General features: G+C 36.2%; 1 protein-coding gene across 1 annotated transcript; it reads left to right on the top strand.

Moving 5' to 3' along the window:
* Positions 1-19,134, top strand: LOC139135367 (uncharacterized). Its single transcript, XM_070702733.1, has 8 exons — positions 1-436; positions 2,387-2,585; positions 5,440-5,631; positions 8,832-9,009; positions 9,442-9,575; positions 10,446-10,587; positions 11,887-12,053; positions 17,306-19,134. The coding sequence occupies exons 1-8, from the start codon at positions 155-157 to the stop codon at positions 17,446-17,448; spliced, it is 1,437 nt and encodes a 478-aa protein (XP_070558834.1). The 5' UTR covers positions 1-154; the 3' UTR covers positions 17,449-19,134.
* The last annotated feature ends 428 nt before the right edge of the window (positions 19,135-19,562 follow it).

The following is a 19,562-nucleotide window of genomic DNA, read 5'->3' on the forward strand; positions in this document are numbered from 1 at the left end:
TTTGACAACAAACAGCTTGTACGCGCCACAGTATGCAGAGGAGAGCTGGCACCGCCCATTTGCTGGACACTGTCGGAGGCAGTGACACGATGATATGACGCATGGTACCTGAACTTGTCGATACCACCACACACTACAGGTACGCCGACTGACAATGACAGCATTCCTAAGGTCTAGCTCTAGACATCTTTCTTACGTTTCTGCGTTCAGTGTCCGAACCCTCAGCAACATTCGCAGGGAAACACTCTCTCTACGGTTAGCTTACTCTTCAGGTAGCACGGGGTCAAAAGAGAAGGCGTCTTGGGATCTTCCGGATTACAACACAGACGTAAACACTCACCAACACAAACTCAAGCGACCGGAAAAACCGCCACCGAAGGTACCCAGGGCAAGACCAACATGGAAGGGAATACGAGATCTCGAGGCAAGGGCTAAGGTAAGAAGATCACGTTCTCAAATCATGCAAATATGACAGCTTTCACTTCTTGTAATCATGTGATATTATATTGTGCTAGCGAGTGCGTTGACCCGTTCACTGGGGCGCCGATAATGGGTCATGTTTTCACTGACTTTTATCTGAGGATGCAAGGAACTGAAACCACAGTCCACAAGCCACAGGCGCTTTGATCGTGGCTTTGCCAAGTCCCTTTGATACATGTAGCATAAAGTATCAATACTATAAGGCCTCGCATAGCTCTGCGCGCTGCGTACGATGCTGTGTTCCCGGCATCGTACGGTCTGTGGTGGTACGCCGTACAACGCCGGGAACATGTACACGCAACTTCGTACAATACCGTACAGGGCTAGTCTCATGAAGCGACGACTGAAGCGCCTGTGGCACAGGTCGTACGGCATTTCACTGATAAATCAATCGAGAACACTCGATGAAAAAACCAGCGATATTTGCAGGGGCTATGATCCCCTCCCAAAAAAACCCCAAAACAAACCAAACCAATACAAAAACAAACCATGAATCTTTGCAGGAGCTTGCTCGCGAACACCTTCAAAAGCATTTTGGATCTTGCTTTGTTCATGGAGCTAAATTAGCTCCATGCTTTGTTGCAGAAAAGGGATATCAAATATCATTTTCCAACAACCGTAGAAATAACTTGTAGGTGCAAGTCATGGATATTTATAACATTTAATTATGTTATACTATACCAATTAAGCTCTAGATCTGTATGCGTGGCTTGAGAATCCATTTTCTATATCTGTTCAACTTAATGATTCAGTCAGGGGTTGCAGCATTGATTTGCTGTGAAAGATCAGATTAATCCTTTTTACCAGGCTCCTTAGACAAAAACTATAGTACTAAACACAACTAGGAAGAAAGAGGATTAAAACATTGTCAAAATATTTACAATGTATTGCCTGTAACTTTTTCAAGACAAGAGTAAACAGTCTGTTCGGTAAGATCACACAATAAGCAGCATCTGGTTTCTTTGTTTTGTATGACAAAAGTGAATTGAATATAGTGTCTTTCAAAACAATTTCATATTTAAAAGAATTATGTAAAATATAATTTATATCAGGTATAACAAAATATGCAGGTATACTATTTTGATGCAAATTTTGTCCACATCTAGGAAAAGGCAACCAGCATATATTCAACTTCCCATAATTTTTATCGTATTTTTGGTCTCAGCTATAGTAAAATTTGGCTCCAATTCATTTTGATGCAGGGGCACTTCTACTGAAAGCTTTAACACAACATACTGCAGGCCCTGGAAACCCCCCCCCCCCCCCCCAATCATAGTGGTGCTTGTTTTCTGCCAATCTGGTAGATATTATATCCATCGGCTTTGATCAAGTTGGTGAGAAAAGGAAAGTGGCTTGAATTTTTTTCTACTTTAACACACAAAGAGAAGAATAATAAAGTTTTGAGAGAACAAAATTGATGAAAATATGGACAAAAATGAACCTATTTCCTGCCAGAGTGTATGAAACTTCCCTATCTGCTGAGTCACTAAAAATAAACAGTATTGATTGAGTCTTAGCCATACATATTTTCATCCACTTTGTCTGTTATAGCTTTAGTCTGTAAAAATCATGTTTACAGCATGGTTTCAGGGGTCTTCAAATGTTCAGTTTTTGTAAAAAATTTGACATAATATTATGCTGCACTTAAATTAAAGAACTTTACCTAATGGTGACATATGAACTTTGCAGGATTAAAGTGTTAAAGCTATCATACCTTTGAGGTAATCAGCCGAGATCATAATCCCATTGTTATGTGTTTTTAAACTGCAAATATACATGTATGCTGTATGGATTTGGTGCCATACATTTGCCTTAGTAACCTTTGGAATTTGAAATTTACTCATAACAAAACAGCCCTGTGCCAAACCGATTTGCTCACTCCAGATTTTTATTTTTTTTACTCCAGGTTTCTCTGATTCCAGACACTCTGAAGCATATGGAAGAAAATAAAGAATTCAAAATCACGGCGGAAAATCTAAGAAAACTTGGACAGGCTCAACTGACGAGGGAGGAGCGTAAGAAAAGACAGAGGGCGCTACTTAATTTAGGAGTACCCCATTTTCGAGACTTTGTCAAGCAGCAATTGAAGGCTCATGACAGATCAGGTATGTACACTATTTTGTCAAAGTGAGAGTTGAAACTTACCATAAAAACCCTATTAATTCAACCACCCTATTTTTTTCTCAAAAGTAATTTTATTTCACCCATATCAGTTGGACCACCAATGGAAATTGGAACATTCTCAATCTCTAATAAAACAGTGTTCTCCACAAATAAAAAAATTTAGTGGGTGGCCAATTTGCATATCATTTGCATAATATTTACATAATCATTTGCATATTTTTACATATAGTTTGTGTTCACCAAAAATTGACAAAACAGGGTACTCATTGAGCAGAGCCCCTCCACTGTTTTTTTCAAAATTTTGTACATCCTCACTAAGTTGCATAAGCTCCTACCCTTGTTTAACTCAAATAAAGAAAGGTTAGGAGAGTAAAATATACCGTTACAGTTGGTAAAAGTGCTCAGATCAAAGAAACTATTAGAAGATGTAAAACAATGAGACATCGAAGTTCCCGCTAGGAAAATACTACGTTTATCAGGGTTCTCTGACCCTGCGCACCCCCGGTACCAAAATAGGAGAGTTCCACTCTGATGTCATATCCGCCATTGTTTACAGTATATTTTCATTCACGCATGCGATCTGGGATTTTATTCTCTTCACATGCATTTTCATTTGTTTAAAGCAATTAACCCTTTGCACCCTGACCCCCTGGTACTCTATGACGTCATCAGATATTTATGTCTGAGCCGGGTTCAAAGGGTCAACGCTTCATCTGTTAAGAGTTTTTACCGCTGACTATAACAATTTTCATTGCTATATGTTGCTGTTTTCACAAGATACTGTCTGTTTGATCTTGGAAAGTGTGAGTTGCTTTTACGTGCAGCCAACGAATGCCAGTGCGGTGACAGACAGTTCCCTAAGCTATGCTACGCTGTTGATCGGCAGCATACATGATGTCTTTGTTTAACGTTTACTTTTTATTTCAAGATTTGAGTCAAACAGAAATTTCACCAAATTGCCACTTCTGTATCTAGGGAATGTGTAATCAGTTTGATTTCAAAATATTTCGTCAATTAAGAGCGGAAATCGTCGCTGACTTCTGCTGTCTTTTGACTATGGTTGTATATCAATTTTTCTGTCCTTTACAATTTCTTTGGATGGGTCGGTGGAGTCAAGTGTTGAACGATAGCCTCGCGGGCCGCAACACTGTTTTGGGCTGGGGAGAACCCTGAATTTGAGGGTGTTAAAAGAATGTAAGTACTTCCTTGGGGGAAATTCGGCAAAATTAATCGAGGCAACACTTAGATCTTGATGCGACCACACAGTTTATTGTGTGAATGGGTTTGCAAGTCGGTCGAGCTTCTCTCGCGGTCTTTCTTCCGCTATGATCGCCGGAACATATCTTGACGAGGTACTTAAATAACAAATTCACACATACAACAACAACAATGTGCCTTATTGATTTAAATTAACACTTTATTGAAATTAAATACAGAAATAAACAAAAACACAGCATAAACACATTGCCGTAAACCAAACCCGCCACCCCAGAACAAAGGCTGATTGTAGGTTTCAAAAGCATAAGCAGCTGAAAATTTAACTTGGCGGTGTAGATTTTATCTGGGTGGCCGTGAAATTAAAGTGGGCGTACCGCCCACTTAAAAGGCGCCGTGGAGAACACTGGATGACAAGCTGTCGATAAAATACAGAGAACAATACAATGTACAGCACAGAATGTCTAAGTTGGGACTTCAGGAAAGCCACCTTTATATGTTTCAATCATCCAAGGTGGTAAGCATATCACTTATGAACTGTCAACAAAAGTTGAAATCCCTAATAATTCAACCACTTAAATAATTTTGGTTTTCAACAATTTATAATGGTTATTTTTTTCTGGTCAAAATAATAGGGTTTTTATGGTAAGCCTTGAAATAGAAAATTATGGTATTTTTGAATATTGGAACACAAGATTTGTTTTTTTCCTAATATTTAAATGAATATGGCAATCTAAACATAAAATTTGACAATTAAAATCCTTCTTTGAGCATTCTTGAATAATTTTATTGTAATAATAGCTTGCACAAACACCTAACTGATACACGTGTGTTACTGAAATATGATGAGAATAAAAAATTCTTGATTGCATAATCATGCCATTGCAATCCCACAATGTTTGTGGGTGCGTCAGAGCATGTCAAAGCCACAGCTGCAATATTTTTTAACTTGGATCAGGATTTGCAATTGGTAAAGTTATGTAGTTACTATGATAACTTTAGAATTTGAAAATAGATTGAAATGCATCAATGTATTTTCATTTTGGATCAAATCTATAGCAACTGTCACTATGGTGTACTGGCCAATAGCAAATTACACTGGCAGGTTTAGGGCTAGGGGGCTGCCGTGAGGTGGGAGTACTCGTTTTATGGTATTATATACAGTACATCATTAACTGCCCAAAGTAAGCCAGGCCCCATCTTCTGTGAACAACGATTTGATGAGGTACATTTAGAGCTGAGTAAAGTCATCCCATGTGAAAATCTGTTTTCAGAACTTTTGTTGGAGGTTGAAAAAGTGTATTGGAGACATATTGCATTTTGATATTCAGCGGAATCGAGTCGATGATTGATTGAAATCAGAGAAGGGAAGCAAATGAGATCTCATTGCAACGTGTACCCAGTACTTGATATATCTGAGCAGTTTTCACGGTAGAATTTTTATCCATCATCCACCATGTTTTTGTGTGACTGATTTCTGTCAAAGACTTGGAGCCGCGGCTATAATGAGTCATGCATACAAAAAGGATAAAAAAGATATAAAAGAAGCAGTTATTAGCACCATATACATATCTGAATTATAATAATTATAATAAGTATATTAAGTTTAATTGTTCGCAGTGGAAGGTCTGTTGAAAAGGAAGCAAACTGACATACTTCAGCTGAACATAGGACTGTACTGCAACCAGGCCTGCAACCACTGCCATGTGGAGTCATCCCCCAAGAGGAAAGAAATGATGAACCGACGGACAGCTGAGAAGTGCATTGACCTCCTAAAGAAAAGTCCCTCAATCCACACACTGGACCTGACAGGTTATGTAGTGGCTTTTTTCTGCCGCATTGTTTTTCAAACAAAAAACACTGAAATGCATGTACAGTCAGACATCCATGGTTATGCAATGCATATGCTATTCAGTGCCTGTAATGCCAACCTCTACATCTAAACCACATACTGTTGCAGACTCCTCCAGCCTATAATTATACAAGCATATTACATGGCCTGCCAAAAATAGAATAATTTTAGCTCGCTGGAATGACATTAAAAGCCATGCAAATCTTTTATCAGCAATGAAAACCAAGTTTCACAGTCACTCAGTAAAGACTAAAGCTTAGAAAACCCATGGACAAGCATGCCATAACAAAACTGTCATTGTATTGCTCAAAATATATTTGTATACCTATTCACAATGAAAACCATAACAGTCACTCAGTAATCACAAGAGCTTGGAAAATCCGTAGGCAAGCATGCAGTTACAAATATACTCATATACCTAATGACAGTATACGAAAGAATAACTAATTACACATTCAGTCAGCTAATATTAATAAATCTTCTTCTGGATCAAGTTGAATCTCACTGAACACACATCCAGGGATCAAACTATCCCCTTACATCAAAATGAAAACAATTATATTATCATATCAAATATCATATCAAATAATAGACACCAGATCCCTTTCAATTTTATGAATATTGGCGAGAACCTCTCAGTAGTTTTGGAATGATAAGTGTAGGGCATTTACTCATACTTAAACTTAGCAGAAAGGTTTTAAGATGATACACGGAGTATCATGTTAATTGCCATAAGGGATTGGACGGTTGACAAATCAATCATGATAGATCCAGTGAAAAATATGGCATTTTGAAGTACAAGTTCACTGTGAAATCGTCCAAATTTTGAACTGAATTCAAACTAATAAGTCCATTGTAATCCCTTGTGAGAAACCTATATATACGGTAGATATTGAGTCAATCGCTCACTGGGTCAAACGTCAGTCACATATATGAATCTTTGAAAGTTTGAATCTGAATGAACGGCAGTACAAACAAAACTTAGTGAAGAAAGACACACAGAGAAATGCACTTCTCTGCCCATACTCATTTTGACATACAGATGTTGTTCGTACTGCTAGCTATCACATGCTGATAGAACACTATTTTTAGAGTAGGACCATTATGCAGCAATGCTTGATTGCAGTGTTATGGAGAGGACATCTCAAGGACATTTCTGTTGATTGACAAATTTACACCTATAGCAAAACTGAATTGTTAAATGCTAGACTTTTGTCTGAAGTCCTACATTTCCTTGCATCCTCTTTGAAGTTCAAAGGTCAATCTTCCCAGCAAGTTCAAAGACATGTTTTATTTTGCAAGGTACAGTAATGCATGCAACACTCCTTGATGACAAGTTACTTAGCTGTATTGGCAGCTTTGGCTGAGAGAAAACTCATATAATATTTCTTAGGATTATTGACTTTCACAGCAATAATCTGTGAAGCGTGAAACCAACTCATGTGAGATCTGGGCACATAAGGAGTTTCATTGCATGCACCCAGCAACACTGCAGTAGTATAGCCAACCTCCATTTATAACCCTATGCACCCTGACCCCCTGGTACTCTAGCTATGACATCTTCAGACATTTATGTCCAAGCCGGGTTCAAAGGGTTAAGTGTCTATTTAAAACTGTAGTATATCCAAACTTTCAAATGAAAATTCATCACATCAACAACTGACATGGGTCATTTCAATTTCCAATGGCAGCAATCTAGAGCAAAAAGGACAAAACTTTGAATTTAAAGACAAGAGAAAAGACCAAAAAACCTGAAGTTAGAATTGATTTTTTTGTACAATAATTTGCAGAATGAGCTTCTATTTATTTTATATAATATCAAATTTCTAAAATGATTTATTCTAAGACATGAAATACTTCAACTCAAATATAATCCCTTTGATAAAATATGAATTAGGAGGTATGTCCCTTTAGCTCTGTACCATTATCACTGAAGCATTGCCTAGTAAACTTTGCTGTATTCTTTTCTTATAGGTAAAACAGTAGACTTATTTCTATTTTGAAGTTTTGTGAAATCATATCTTCACACATTTATGAAAGTCCATCATGTCACAGGTCACTAGGAGGTCAGGGTTCAAAGCATCAAACCTCCCATCATGCAATAGCAGCAATGAGCAGGGCCCCACCAAGTGGGGTAGAGTAACTGTGACCCCACTAAAGAAAAGTTGCAAAGAAACGCCCTGCCTTAGCTAAATCCAGACTACTTGATGTTTTCATGCCATGTGCTGACACTGAGTCCACTTAGCCTGTCGGGCCCAGGACATGTTGTGCCATGGTATGCAAATGTAACATGTAAATATACTCTGTGACATCACAAAGTGGTATAATTATGCAAATTACAAATTTCGAAATTAAGTTGCAAAGTAACCCTATCCATGAGTAGTACACAATGTATCGGCAAAATTTTTAGATTCACTCACATTTATTTCCACCAATACATAAACAATAGCATATAATGGCTGCAGGAATTTCGATAGAGATGCATTATAATCCAAAATAGAACAGGGACCATGAGTAACATGCAACAAACAGAAATAGAAATGAACATGTCAGATGAGAAATTGTACATCTGTCAGTTTTACTGATATTTAATAGGGAACCTTGTACAGTACTGTTCACACACTTGTCAAAATACATTTTGCTACAGGTACTGTTTGTACTGTTATAAAGTCAGCAAACCTCAAAAGTTTTCAACGACAAATATCGCAAAAGTGTTGCCAAATTGATGTTATATTCAGGCTATTCACGACAACAGTTGAAGTTGTATAGGCACATTATACACATTCAGATCCACAAACCCAGTGGCTAAAAACAATAGACAGCCACAGTTGATTATTACCTGTTATAAGCACAAGGCACAAAAAAAACCCAACCTGGTCAAAATTGCCAACGTCATGAGCTTTAGCTAGAGACTGTGCTTACTCCTGATTAATTTTAATGTTGCAGATTTTATCGAAAAAGTTCAATGAGTGAAACTATAGTTCAGATTATTTGTTAAAGATATAGTAAATATATGCATCAATAACAATGGGACATACATGTAGTAACATGATGGAACGTGTTTGTGCCAGTGAAATGAGGAACTGATTAAAATGGCAGACATACCAGTAGAGTAATGATAATGAAAACATGTTTGTTTTAATTTTTGTTTGTGTTCCAGGTGGGGCTCCGGAACTCTGCCAGGAATTCCGTTACTTGGCCAAGGCTGGAAGAGAACTGGGAAGGCAGGTGATTGACAGGTGTAACTTGACGGCATTACTGGAACCAGGGCAGGAAGACACGGCAGAATTCCTGGCTGAGAATCAGATCCAGGTGTTTGCATCACTTCCCTGCTACAGGTATTGTAATACTAGTAACACACTGGCACGATAAATTGGAAGAAAAATATCTCCGAAAACAGTCACTACTCTGACAATTTGATGCCCCAGTCTGGAGTGTAAGATGTATAATAATAAGGTTATTACAAAAAATTGCAAAGGATGCACTCAGACATTTGCGCTGCGCATTGCCCTCCGCTTCGCGTCAGGAGATACACTGCGCCAATGTCCTTGTGCATCCTTTGCGGTATTTTAGTAATAGCTTCATAACATTAAATAAATATTCAATGAATACACATACTTGTACATGATGCATGTAGTGCAGATAATGTTTTTACACATCCTGTCAAAAGTTAACACAAACAACGTCATTATCAATACATAAAACGAAAAATGAAGAGAAGCATGCTTGTCAAAAGTTTTGCTAATGTTTTGTTGTAATTTTTATTCCAGTAAAAAGAATGTCAATTTACAGAGAGGGCAGGGTGTCTTTGACAAAAGCATCCAAGCACTTCTCATACTGAATTCACTTGGATACGGTAAAGAGGGTAGTGGTCTTCAGTTGAATCTAGTCTACAATCCATTAGGTAAGTTATCTGCATGAACTTTGACCCTAGTGGGTGACCCTTGATGACCTTTATTCCTAACAGATAGTCTCCCATGACCTTTAACATCCTATCAGTTTGTTACTTTGAGTTCATCTGTCAGCCTTATTTACATTTCATTTTGCATTTTCTTTCTACATGAAATGATTGTTGCATCTCATTTGGTGTTGGCAAATTTTTTACTTTATAAATTTCTGAACTAAACAAATAAGTTTCGGGGTAGCGTGGTGTGTTTACAACATGCGTAATTTGAGCTGCGGAATTGGCCACTCATGTGGTTGCATGGACAGTTGTTAGATTGCATACTTTTACCAGTTTTTGTAATGTGATTTAGTTAGCTGTACCTAGAAAACCTCGCATTGCAAAGTAACAAAACAGTGTACAACCAAAAGATCGTTTACAACTGAGATAATGCATCCACTTCAATTTCACTAGTCAGGCACAACTCAACAAAATTCAAGTAACAAGGTGGCTTGTCTACATCTTATCACCAGATGTCTCATTTGACCTCATATCCTTCAAAGTTAAAAACATTACAAATGACTTGCTGTTTTGATAGTCTTCTTGCCATGTGGCTGGCCGCTGACTTATCACTGCCTCCAGTAAATGTTGTATACACTGTAGCTATATAGCCAAACAACTGTCAAGGATTCCATGATGCAAGACTACACAGGACCTGTGATGTTTTGAAAGGCATGAAAGGAAAATGGCGCCACTGTAAAAAATTTAGATGACTTCATAAATAATTCAAAAAAAATTCAAAATAGGCAAAAGCACATGAGTGAAGCAGTGATACCATGGAATACCGCTTGAATCGACCTTTACCGATTATAATCATGATTTCTGTAACAGGTGGGTTTCTTCCGCCACCGCAGAAGGAATTAGAGGATAAATACAAGGAAGAGCTGATGGAAACGTTTGGCATTGTCTTCAACAAACTCTATACTCTGACCAACGTGCCTATCAAGAGATTTGCTGATTTTTTGTACAGAAGGTAAGCAAAACTTTGTGAAAACTTAAGAAACATTGAAAGATAAGATATAAATTATAATGTTTTGTTAATTTTCTTTGCTTAACTTATTCTCCCTCAAGTTCTATGTTATGGATGGTTTGTTTTCTGTTTTATGTTGTACACATGGTAAATATCTCTGTAGGAGTACGTTGTGTAGTCTGGTTCCTGACCCATTTCTACTGCTGGCTGCACTGCTGATGAAAATGGGGTCAGGTTATCATTCGTCAATAGTATGAGTGCAGTGATTACGTTGAGTCTATTTCCAACTGGGAGCTACCTTTGAAGTTAGATTTAGTGTGCCCATGGAGTCATTTTACCTCCAGTTTCCCAAACCAAGCATCCTACATGTATGTCGACATTGAATGAAAAACAAAAAAAATCATTTTATGTTGAGTAATTGTTGTACATGCCAAAGGTCACCATGGTCACCAGGTCATGTCTGAGATAAAAATCATAGACGATAATTGCCATTTCACCTCTAAATACCATCATAGAAGAAGAAAGTCGGAGACATAAAAGTGAAGCCATGCAAACAACTTTAACATTCGATGTTTCATCATCTAATTCCTGAGCTAAATACCACTGTACAGATGTGCTGATCACATCATCTTGTCAGATGACTGTGCTTATTAATATGCAGTCAAAATGCTGACAGAAACATTAGCCCATAGTTGATCCTATTTCCGTTAGCAGCAAAGCCAACGGTAGAAATGGGTAAGAGATCTAGGCTATGCACAGTGTGCACTGTCTGCCCTGGTAGGCTTTGTTTTCATCAGCGCCACCAACGTCCACTTTAAGATACTAGAGCAGGTGTCAATGCCCTCACAATGTGCGTGTAAAGCCTTTTTTGGTCGCCATCTGTCCTGTGGCCATACATTTTGCATGGTATGTGAGTATTTCATGGCCAAGCATTGGAGACACGCGTCGTGTATACCAGCATATGTGAAGGCTTCAATTCTCTAGATATATAGTTATTTTCATGTTTGATGAAATTAAGTCATGAGGTGTACATGTAGTGTTAAAATAGAAATGTTGAAAATGTTGGTCGACAATTAACTGTTGAATGATAAATAGAACTTTGAATCAAGGATAATGAATTTCCAGTATACTTAAATTTCATATCCACTCTGAAAGTGTTTTCCTATTTGATATCATTGTTTTCTCCCTGTCCAGGAAATTAACTCTCATTTAATTTGCAGGGTATATACTGCTTTTGTTAGACTTTTCTAGTGTTTTTTGTCAGAAAAGCAAGCCTTTACATCACGATATATTGCTTTGCAGAAATGAACTACAGAATTACATGGATCTGTTGGTGCGTAATTTCAACCCGGATACTGTCCCTGCATTGATGTGTTACAACACCCTGAGTGTAAATTATGACGGCAGGCTCTTTGACTGTGATCTGAATCAACAGCTTGACATTGGCATCAGTGCCAAGCGACTGCCAAGTAAGTGTACCTTTCTAAAGTGATTTTTCAGATCAGAAGAAGGAGAACAGTGAATCTTAAGCTTATTGAACAAGCAGAGATTGTGTTTTGCATTAATTCTTAGAAACCTAGGGAGTCATGAGGGTGAAAGATAGGTTATAAATAGGTATACCACACGAACATGCTACGGCTTCTGAAAGCGCTCAGTGTGTAAGCATGTGGGAATTTTCGAAGCATTTTTAGCTCCCATAGCCATATGTATATATGGCAATGGAAGCTATTTATAGGCTAGGAAAATGTCTGTATGTATGTATGTCTGTATGTCTGTATGTCTGTATGTCTGTCCGTCAACATCAAAAACTCCAAAACCACTGCACATTTCATCTTGATATTTGGTGTGTACATGGATGATGGGCTGTAGATGAGATTTTGTTCAAATGAAGTTGTCATTGCCAAAAATATGCAAATAAGTGCCAAAAAAGGCGTTTTTGGTAAAAAATCTCCTTCTTCATAACTGCTGGTCAGACAGCTTTGATATTTGGTATACAGGTCCCTAGGGATAACCCAACTTGGATTTGTTCAAATTGTGATGAAATATGCAAATCTGTATTTTTAAGGAATTTTTTTGTCATTTTTGGTCAAAAATTTATTTCATCAAAACTGCTCGTCTGACAGCTTTGATATTTGGTATACAGGTTCCTACAGATAAACTAAATATGATATACAGAATATATGATGAAATCTGCAATTTTGTATTTTTGGTGCAATTTTTGCCATTTTTGGTCAAAAAATGTGTTTCTCAAAAACTACTTGTCTGATGCCTTTGATATTTGGTATACAGGTTCCTGGGGGTTCTCTTAGTGTGATATAGTGAAATTTGATGAAATCTTCAATTTTTGTATTTTTTGGTCAGTTTTTGCCGTTTTTGGTCAAAATATTTGTTTCTCAAAGTTACTCATGTGATAGCTTTGATATTTGGTATACATTTTTATACATAATTATGATGAAATCATCAATTTTGTATTTTTGCAGCTAATTTTGCCATTTTAGGTCAGGCCATCCTGAAATGAGCTATCAAAGATCTCAACCTTCTTCATCAATACATATGTCACAAAACGTTGCTCTCTTCATAACACAGCAGAGCTCTGTCGACCATTGGGTCGTTTGTTAGCTCCCATAGCCATATGTATATATGTTTACAAGTTTACATTTTATTGAAAATCTCAATAGCCACTGAGCAGATTAGATGAAAAATTAGCATGTAAGTACTTTGGGCTGACCTGAAATGATTGTGCACATCTTGGGTCAGTATCTTGGACTTGCTATTTTTCATGAATTTTTTTTGTAATTTTCTCCCATTTTTGGTCAAAAAATCTTCTTCTCTGAAACCACAAGTCTGATTGATTTGAAACTTGGTATGGAAGTGCATAGGAGTGACCTTTCTCAAATCTGGGCAAATCGTGGTGAAATTTGCATATTTGCATTTATTGGCTATTTTTTTCATTTTTGATCAAAAATTTTTTTTAACTCTGAAACCACACGTCCGATTGAGTTGAAACTTAGTGTAGAGGTTTTTACGGGTGACGTCAGTAAGATTTGATCAAATTCTGGTGAAATTTGTATAATTTTATTTATTGGGGGAATTGTTTCTATTTGTGATAAAAAAATCTTTTAGCTTGATTTTAGCTTGTTTTGATAACTATATGGGAGCGACCAGTGACATTGTCACTATTTTTTCTCGTTTATTTGGCAAATTATCAGCAAATACCTCAATACTTCATTGTACCCCTTTCTTCTCATCGTTTCCTGGAGTTTCAAGTCATACGAACGAAAATGAGCGAAAAATTTCGATGCAAAAATCGTGCGTCAGCGAGAGTGGCGGCCATGTTTTCAACTCGCTATTTTTAGCCCACTGAGCCTATGCATACACAGCGTTCTATCGCAGTTGAGCCTGAGCGTAAAGACACTGAAAGTATTCATAGATAGATAGCCCATGATTCGACCTTTTTTTCGTGTTTTTCGTTTGAATTTTGGCCAAATAGTCGCTTTTTTAGCGGGTTTTGATTTTTCTAAAGCATCTAAAAACATTATAATGACTTTTAATTATCTAACGAAAGAAAAAAATAAGAAATTTAATTAATTATTTACGAAATAAAAATATTTTTGACAAGGTGAATCATGCAGCTCAAAAGCGAACGATCAATGTTTTGGACGAGTGTGAGCGATTTTCGCGGGGATCCCCAGACCTATCGTTCATAGCTACGGCGCTTGAAAACACGGTCAGTTTCTGTGAAACGGGATGAAATTTTCTTTCAGGCGAGGCGTTTGAAGTCACTCTTGAGAAAAATTACTTATTTATCAGTGGTTGTTTTACCGTTTCATGAACGATTTTTTCGATTCAATCACTTGTTGACCTGAAAACAACGATATTTAGTACTCTTTTTCAACAGACTTTAGTAAGTAGCTGCCGATACGGCTGTCAAAATACTATCGTTTTCAAAGTACATTTTGAGCGAACTTTATAAATTAACATTCTGAACCAAAGTGTAATGTTATGCTTGGAATTTTGTTGCTTTTGAGGTTCATTCGTAGTTTTTTATAATGATTCTGTTCCTTTCCATCATCAAACATCGACAAGTATAAAATTAGCCCTAATCACTTAAATGAGAATTATGTGTTTCCTTTCGGTTTGTAATATGTAACGAAATAAATAAGTTGATTTGTTTTGATCCTTTCCACGTATTGGTATTTTTTCCTGGTTGAAAGTTACTAATATCCTTTAATAGTCCTTAGTCTCTACAATCTCAGAAAAGAATGAAACGATTGATTTATAAAAGAAACTTTATTGCGTCACACTTCAGTCATTTTCATAACTCTGAAGTTCAAAATTCAGTGTGCTGTACTCATATCTTGGCAGTGTTGAACTCTTCTGTTGTAGTATCTGCAATCGAAACTGGTACTTCACATAGAATAATTAAAAGCATTTCATCAACAGTTTTCAAATTCCATTTACTTTCAATTCGAATGTTTCCAACGACCAAAAAATATTGTGGATCATGGTAAGATTAAAACCTCACATATTCTAAAGGTACAGTAATATCTAATTACATAATTGGAGGCGTTAATAAAAAACAAGAAATGTTTAGGAAATTATGAAATGTAAATCAGAGCTGTTGAAAATTATTTAATTTTCAGGGTGTTGCCAAATCATGTGTGTATATAAGTATGTCTGGTTCTGAGACGAGCTGTATTGGCATACCGAAGGAATTTGTTGATAACTAAAAATTTAATTAAAAGAATGGTTGCCATGGAAACACTTGGTATAGGTTATTTTCATAAAGTAGATATTCCTTCATCAAAATTTTGCTGTGAACTTCATGAACATTTCAAAAATTTCCTAAATTTTCGTAGCCGGTGGTTAACCAACAAAAGTACATTCATGCAGGCTCTCGATCTCAGGGCCAGTGGCGACTCATTCAAAGCGAGAAATTTGCATAAATGGGTTTTTCTGTCACTCATTTTTTATCATTTAGAGTAGTTTTGTTGCTGAATGTTCATTGGTGCTCATAACAAAGGGTTTTCTAGAGATAAAAACCCAGAAAAGATGGTTTGACACTATAAAATACTTGCTCAGACATTGCGTATACATTTGTACATGGTAACTTTTCATATTTCATCATCCGATGTGAATGTCATTTTTTGTACAAAAGTGACATTTTTGGTCAAAATTACAGTGATCTGGGAAGTAAGTTTACCATATTTATATTTGAAACTTGTTGAAAAATTGTTTTTCTTTGCTGATATGCTTTGGTTGTACTTTTTAAACATCAATGCTCTTGAGTAGACTTTACCAAACATAGCTAATTTTCATATTTTACCCTATGTTTTGGTGGCCCGCAAAAGCACAATTTTGCAGTAAAGTCAAACTTAACACTGCATTTCTGACTATCTAATTACCTTTCCTGCATGAACTTTCCCTTTTTTTAATTACACTTCAGTAGCACTGCATATAGATTAAGAATGCTTTGTAAGTTCACCAATTATTTTGCATCAGAATGACTGTAAATCTGCCAAAATTTGTATTTTTCAGTCATTTTATAAATTTTCCGCGATGCAGAATTGGACAAACTGCCATATTTGGATATGTTTACATCAAAAAGTAAATTTCCTTTGGTCAAAGATTAAATTATTTTGTAAAAAGAATTTACTTTTAAATACTTTTAGCATCACATTTGTTACAGAGTCATGTATTTCAGGGAAAACAAGCCTATTAAAATCTATGATTTCATCAATTTTAACTTTTTTCCAATACTATGACCTTCGGCCGCGAGGTTTTACATACACAAAAATCTTCATAACTTTTGAATGACTGAACCGATTTTGACCAAATAAAAAGTATTTTTCATCATTTCCAAAGCACTCTTTGGAAAATGCATCAAAAAAGCAATTTAGTGATTTTAAAATTTTCACTTGGAATACCTATTATAAAGCTGGAGGCTCCAGGAAAATCCTCAAGGTTTGCAATCAAAATGTTGTGTCAGTTTAATTCTTACTTTTGCCAACTTTTATTGATTTATTCTCTACTTCTTTATTTTTGTATAGGCCCCTACCATATATATGAATTACAATATATGTCTTCCAGAGACACACTGTCAACAAAAAACGTTGCTTGACATATTGAAATATTATAGTGAGAGAGCGGAAAAAACTGCAATAATTACAGTTTCTCTTCAACTCTGAAAGTTTTGTGAATAAATAAAGCTAAATTTATACTTTGATTTTATCATCTTTTGTTATCATAATTGTAATCAAAGTATATAATGATGGTCATCTGTAAAAATAACTTTGAAGGTACTTTCCCCATAGTTTCTAAATAGTTCCATTCAGCACATTTGAATAAAAGGGATATTCATCCTCTATTTCTTTGTGACCTACATGTAGTTGACAAATCCTGAATTCTTTATTCAATCCTCTATGATGTCCAGTTTCTACTTCTAATCGATGGTTTCCACGTCTAAGTCTTGCCAAGGCTTGTTGGTACTTAAAAAGACTTATACTCAAAATATACAATACACTTCTGTCTTATCCTTTAGGAAAATTTGAGCAAAAGTTTTAGTCTTGCAGTTTCTAAACGGCTTCCAATGGCATCAGCAAATTATAATAATGACAAAGCTACTTTGTAGAGGAAATTGTAATCATAGAATGTATTGAAGTCAGTTATTGCCTCAAAGGCTGACTTAATTCATGAGCATTTTTTACGTTTTATCTTTCAGCAAGAATCACTGGGGATGATGGTCCCGTGAGGTCAAGGTTCTCATCAGTGTGGGACATTGAATCAGCTGATGACCTCAATGATGTCAGAATTGCAACAGACAATCACTGCTTTGGATGTACAGCTGGCATGGGAAGCAGCTGACAGGGGGTCACAGCACAGTAACTGTGCTGTCACAAGGTCACTATGCAAATAGTGTTCTGTCACCTGAGTCTCTTCACATTAATTGTGCTGTCATAAGGTCACTATGCAAATAGTGTTCTGTCACCTGAGTCTCTTCACATTAATTGTGCTGTCATAAGGTCACTGTACTAATAGTTTGCTGTCATAAAGTTTGTGCTCACTATGCTGACATAGGGTCACTTTGTAGCTACTGTGATGTCATTGTGTCACATCACAGGAACTGAATGCAGCGTCATAGCCCTGTAACTCCTGGTCGCTGCTCATAAATTATGCTGTCATAGAATCATTATAATGTTTGCAGTAACAGTGATCACTTTACAGTACCCGTAATAATTTTTTTTGTCCCTATGTCAGTAAATGCTGAGCTTTTACGTCTAACTACAAAAATGTTACAATATAATAAATGTATAGCTGATATGTATTTTTGGATTTCCACTCAGTTTATGACAAGATCAGCGGAAAACTTTGAAATAGCAAGTGAGCTGTTCTTTGATGTTAGGTCTGATGTTGAGAATCAGAGTATGATGTCAGCCATTTTGAAACAGGGTAAAATGATACATACCTCAAATGTGCCAGTATGCAGAAAATGTAAGCAATATATTCTAATGATATTTATGAAATGGAATATGCTGCCAGTTATTTTGAAATAGCAATTACGAATCAAAAGTGTCAGTGTAAAGAGCAGCTGAAAGGACCTATCCAGATTACATGAAATTTATGAGTAAGAAAGTCTTAAATAAGATAAATTTATGAATAAGGAAATCTTACATAAGATAAATGTAGAAATATCTTATGTAAGCACATTTTGGTTGGTAAATTCTGAAGGTAAAACAAATAGATATGTATATATTCAGCAGTAAATTATGTTCATCTATTCACCATTTATTCAAGAGATCTAATTTGCATTGTATGATATGTACATGTATCAATTTTACGATGCCTAGCTTTTCTATTTTGCATTAATTCCACCAAATTAAAGGTGTTAGAATAGCTTTGTCAAATTTATGATGTAATTTTAATATTTTGTTGCTGCAAGTGTGACAGTCTATTACGGGTTTATCTCCACAGAAGTATGAATGGTGTGTTCTGTAAAATTGATGTACTTTTGCACCTTTTTGCAAGGCAAGCGATAATCTGTATAATTTTGACAGGAAAATTGATGTAAACTTCAAAAGGTGCTTCTCAAAAATATGAAGAATATTTTTTTCATGAAAAAGGAGAAGTAGATTCATTTTGTATTTGCTGGTGATTAGCAAGAATAAGTAAATGCTGAAAATAGCGGAGATATTGATATTATAACGTTAACACAGAACTATGTTTCTTAGGGTAGGTGACCATTTCCCTGACGTCAAGAGGACTAATGGTACTCTCCTGCCTCGAAGTGACTTGTTTAGGTTTTAATCTTATTATTAGATGCCTGGCTTACTTGCAAAATACAATCACATGCTTTCTTCTCTGACAGACAAACTGATAAAAAATAGAATGATTTTCATCATGGAACTATCCATGTATTTATATATTAAGTGAACCTGTCTCTTTTTTCAATGACCACCAGTTTGTCAAGTGGCTATGCAGCCTACTTTTGTCCCAACTCTGTGGACTTATGAATGTCTTTATCAAATAAATTGAAGGGATAAAGTTCAGTAAGCATTGTCGCGTTGATAGTGGTGCATGATGCAGTTGTGCAATAGTGTAGTGATGACAAGAGTCACAACAACTTACACCTAGCCGGCCAAAATACAAAATTACAAACTGAAAGGTAACATAGGAGGCCATACAGTGGCAGCACTGTTCAATCTGCATATATTTTTTCATTTTAAAGATCTAGATAAATTTATTCCCAAAGAAAGTAAAATCTACATTACTGTAAATACGTATTGTAAACAAACAAAAGAACGAAGGAATAATCAGAAAAATGGCATCTGATTTCTACGCTCTTCACTGTGCCAAAGTCAATTATTGTCGCTTTTATAAATTATACACGATACACACCAGTCATTGTTTTCTAATTTTTGCAAAATTTTCAATGCAATCAATGTCGCGTTGATAGTGGTGCGATTGTGCAATAGTGTAGT

This window comes from Ptychodera flava, chromosome 1 (assembly GCF_041260155.1).
Source record: "Ptychodera flava strain L36383 chromosome 1, AS_Pfla_20210202, whole genome shotgun sequence".
NCBI classification, from domain to species: domain Eukaryota; kingdom Metazoa; phylum Hemichordata; class Enteropneusta; family Ptychoderidae; genus Ptychodera; species Ptychodera flava.

What these genes read in the sequence shown, in the direction of transcription:
- LOC139135367 (XM_070702733.1), top strand. Translation starts at nt 155, where the DNA reads ATGACAGCATTCCTAAGGTCTAGCTCTAGACATCTTTCTTACGTTTCT. An exon ending in GAAGGCTCATGACAGATCAG is followed by an intron (nt 2,586 to 5,439) that starts GTATGTACACTA and finishes AATTGTTCGCAG; the next exon opens with TGGAAGGTCTGTTGAAAAGG. An exon ending in CCACACACTGGACCTGACAG is followed by an intron (nt 5,632 to 8,831) that starts GTTATGTAGTGG and finishes TTTGTGTTCCAG; the next exon opens with GTGGGGCTCCGGAACTCTGC.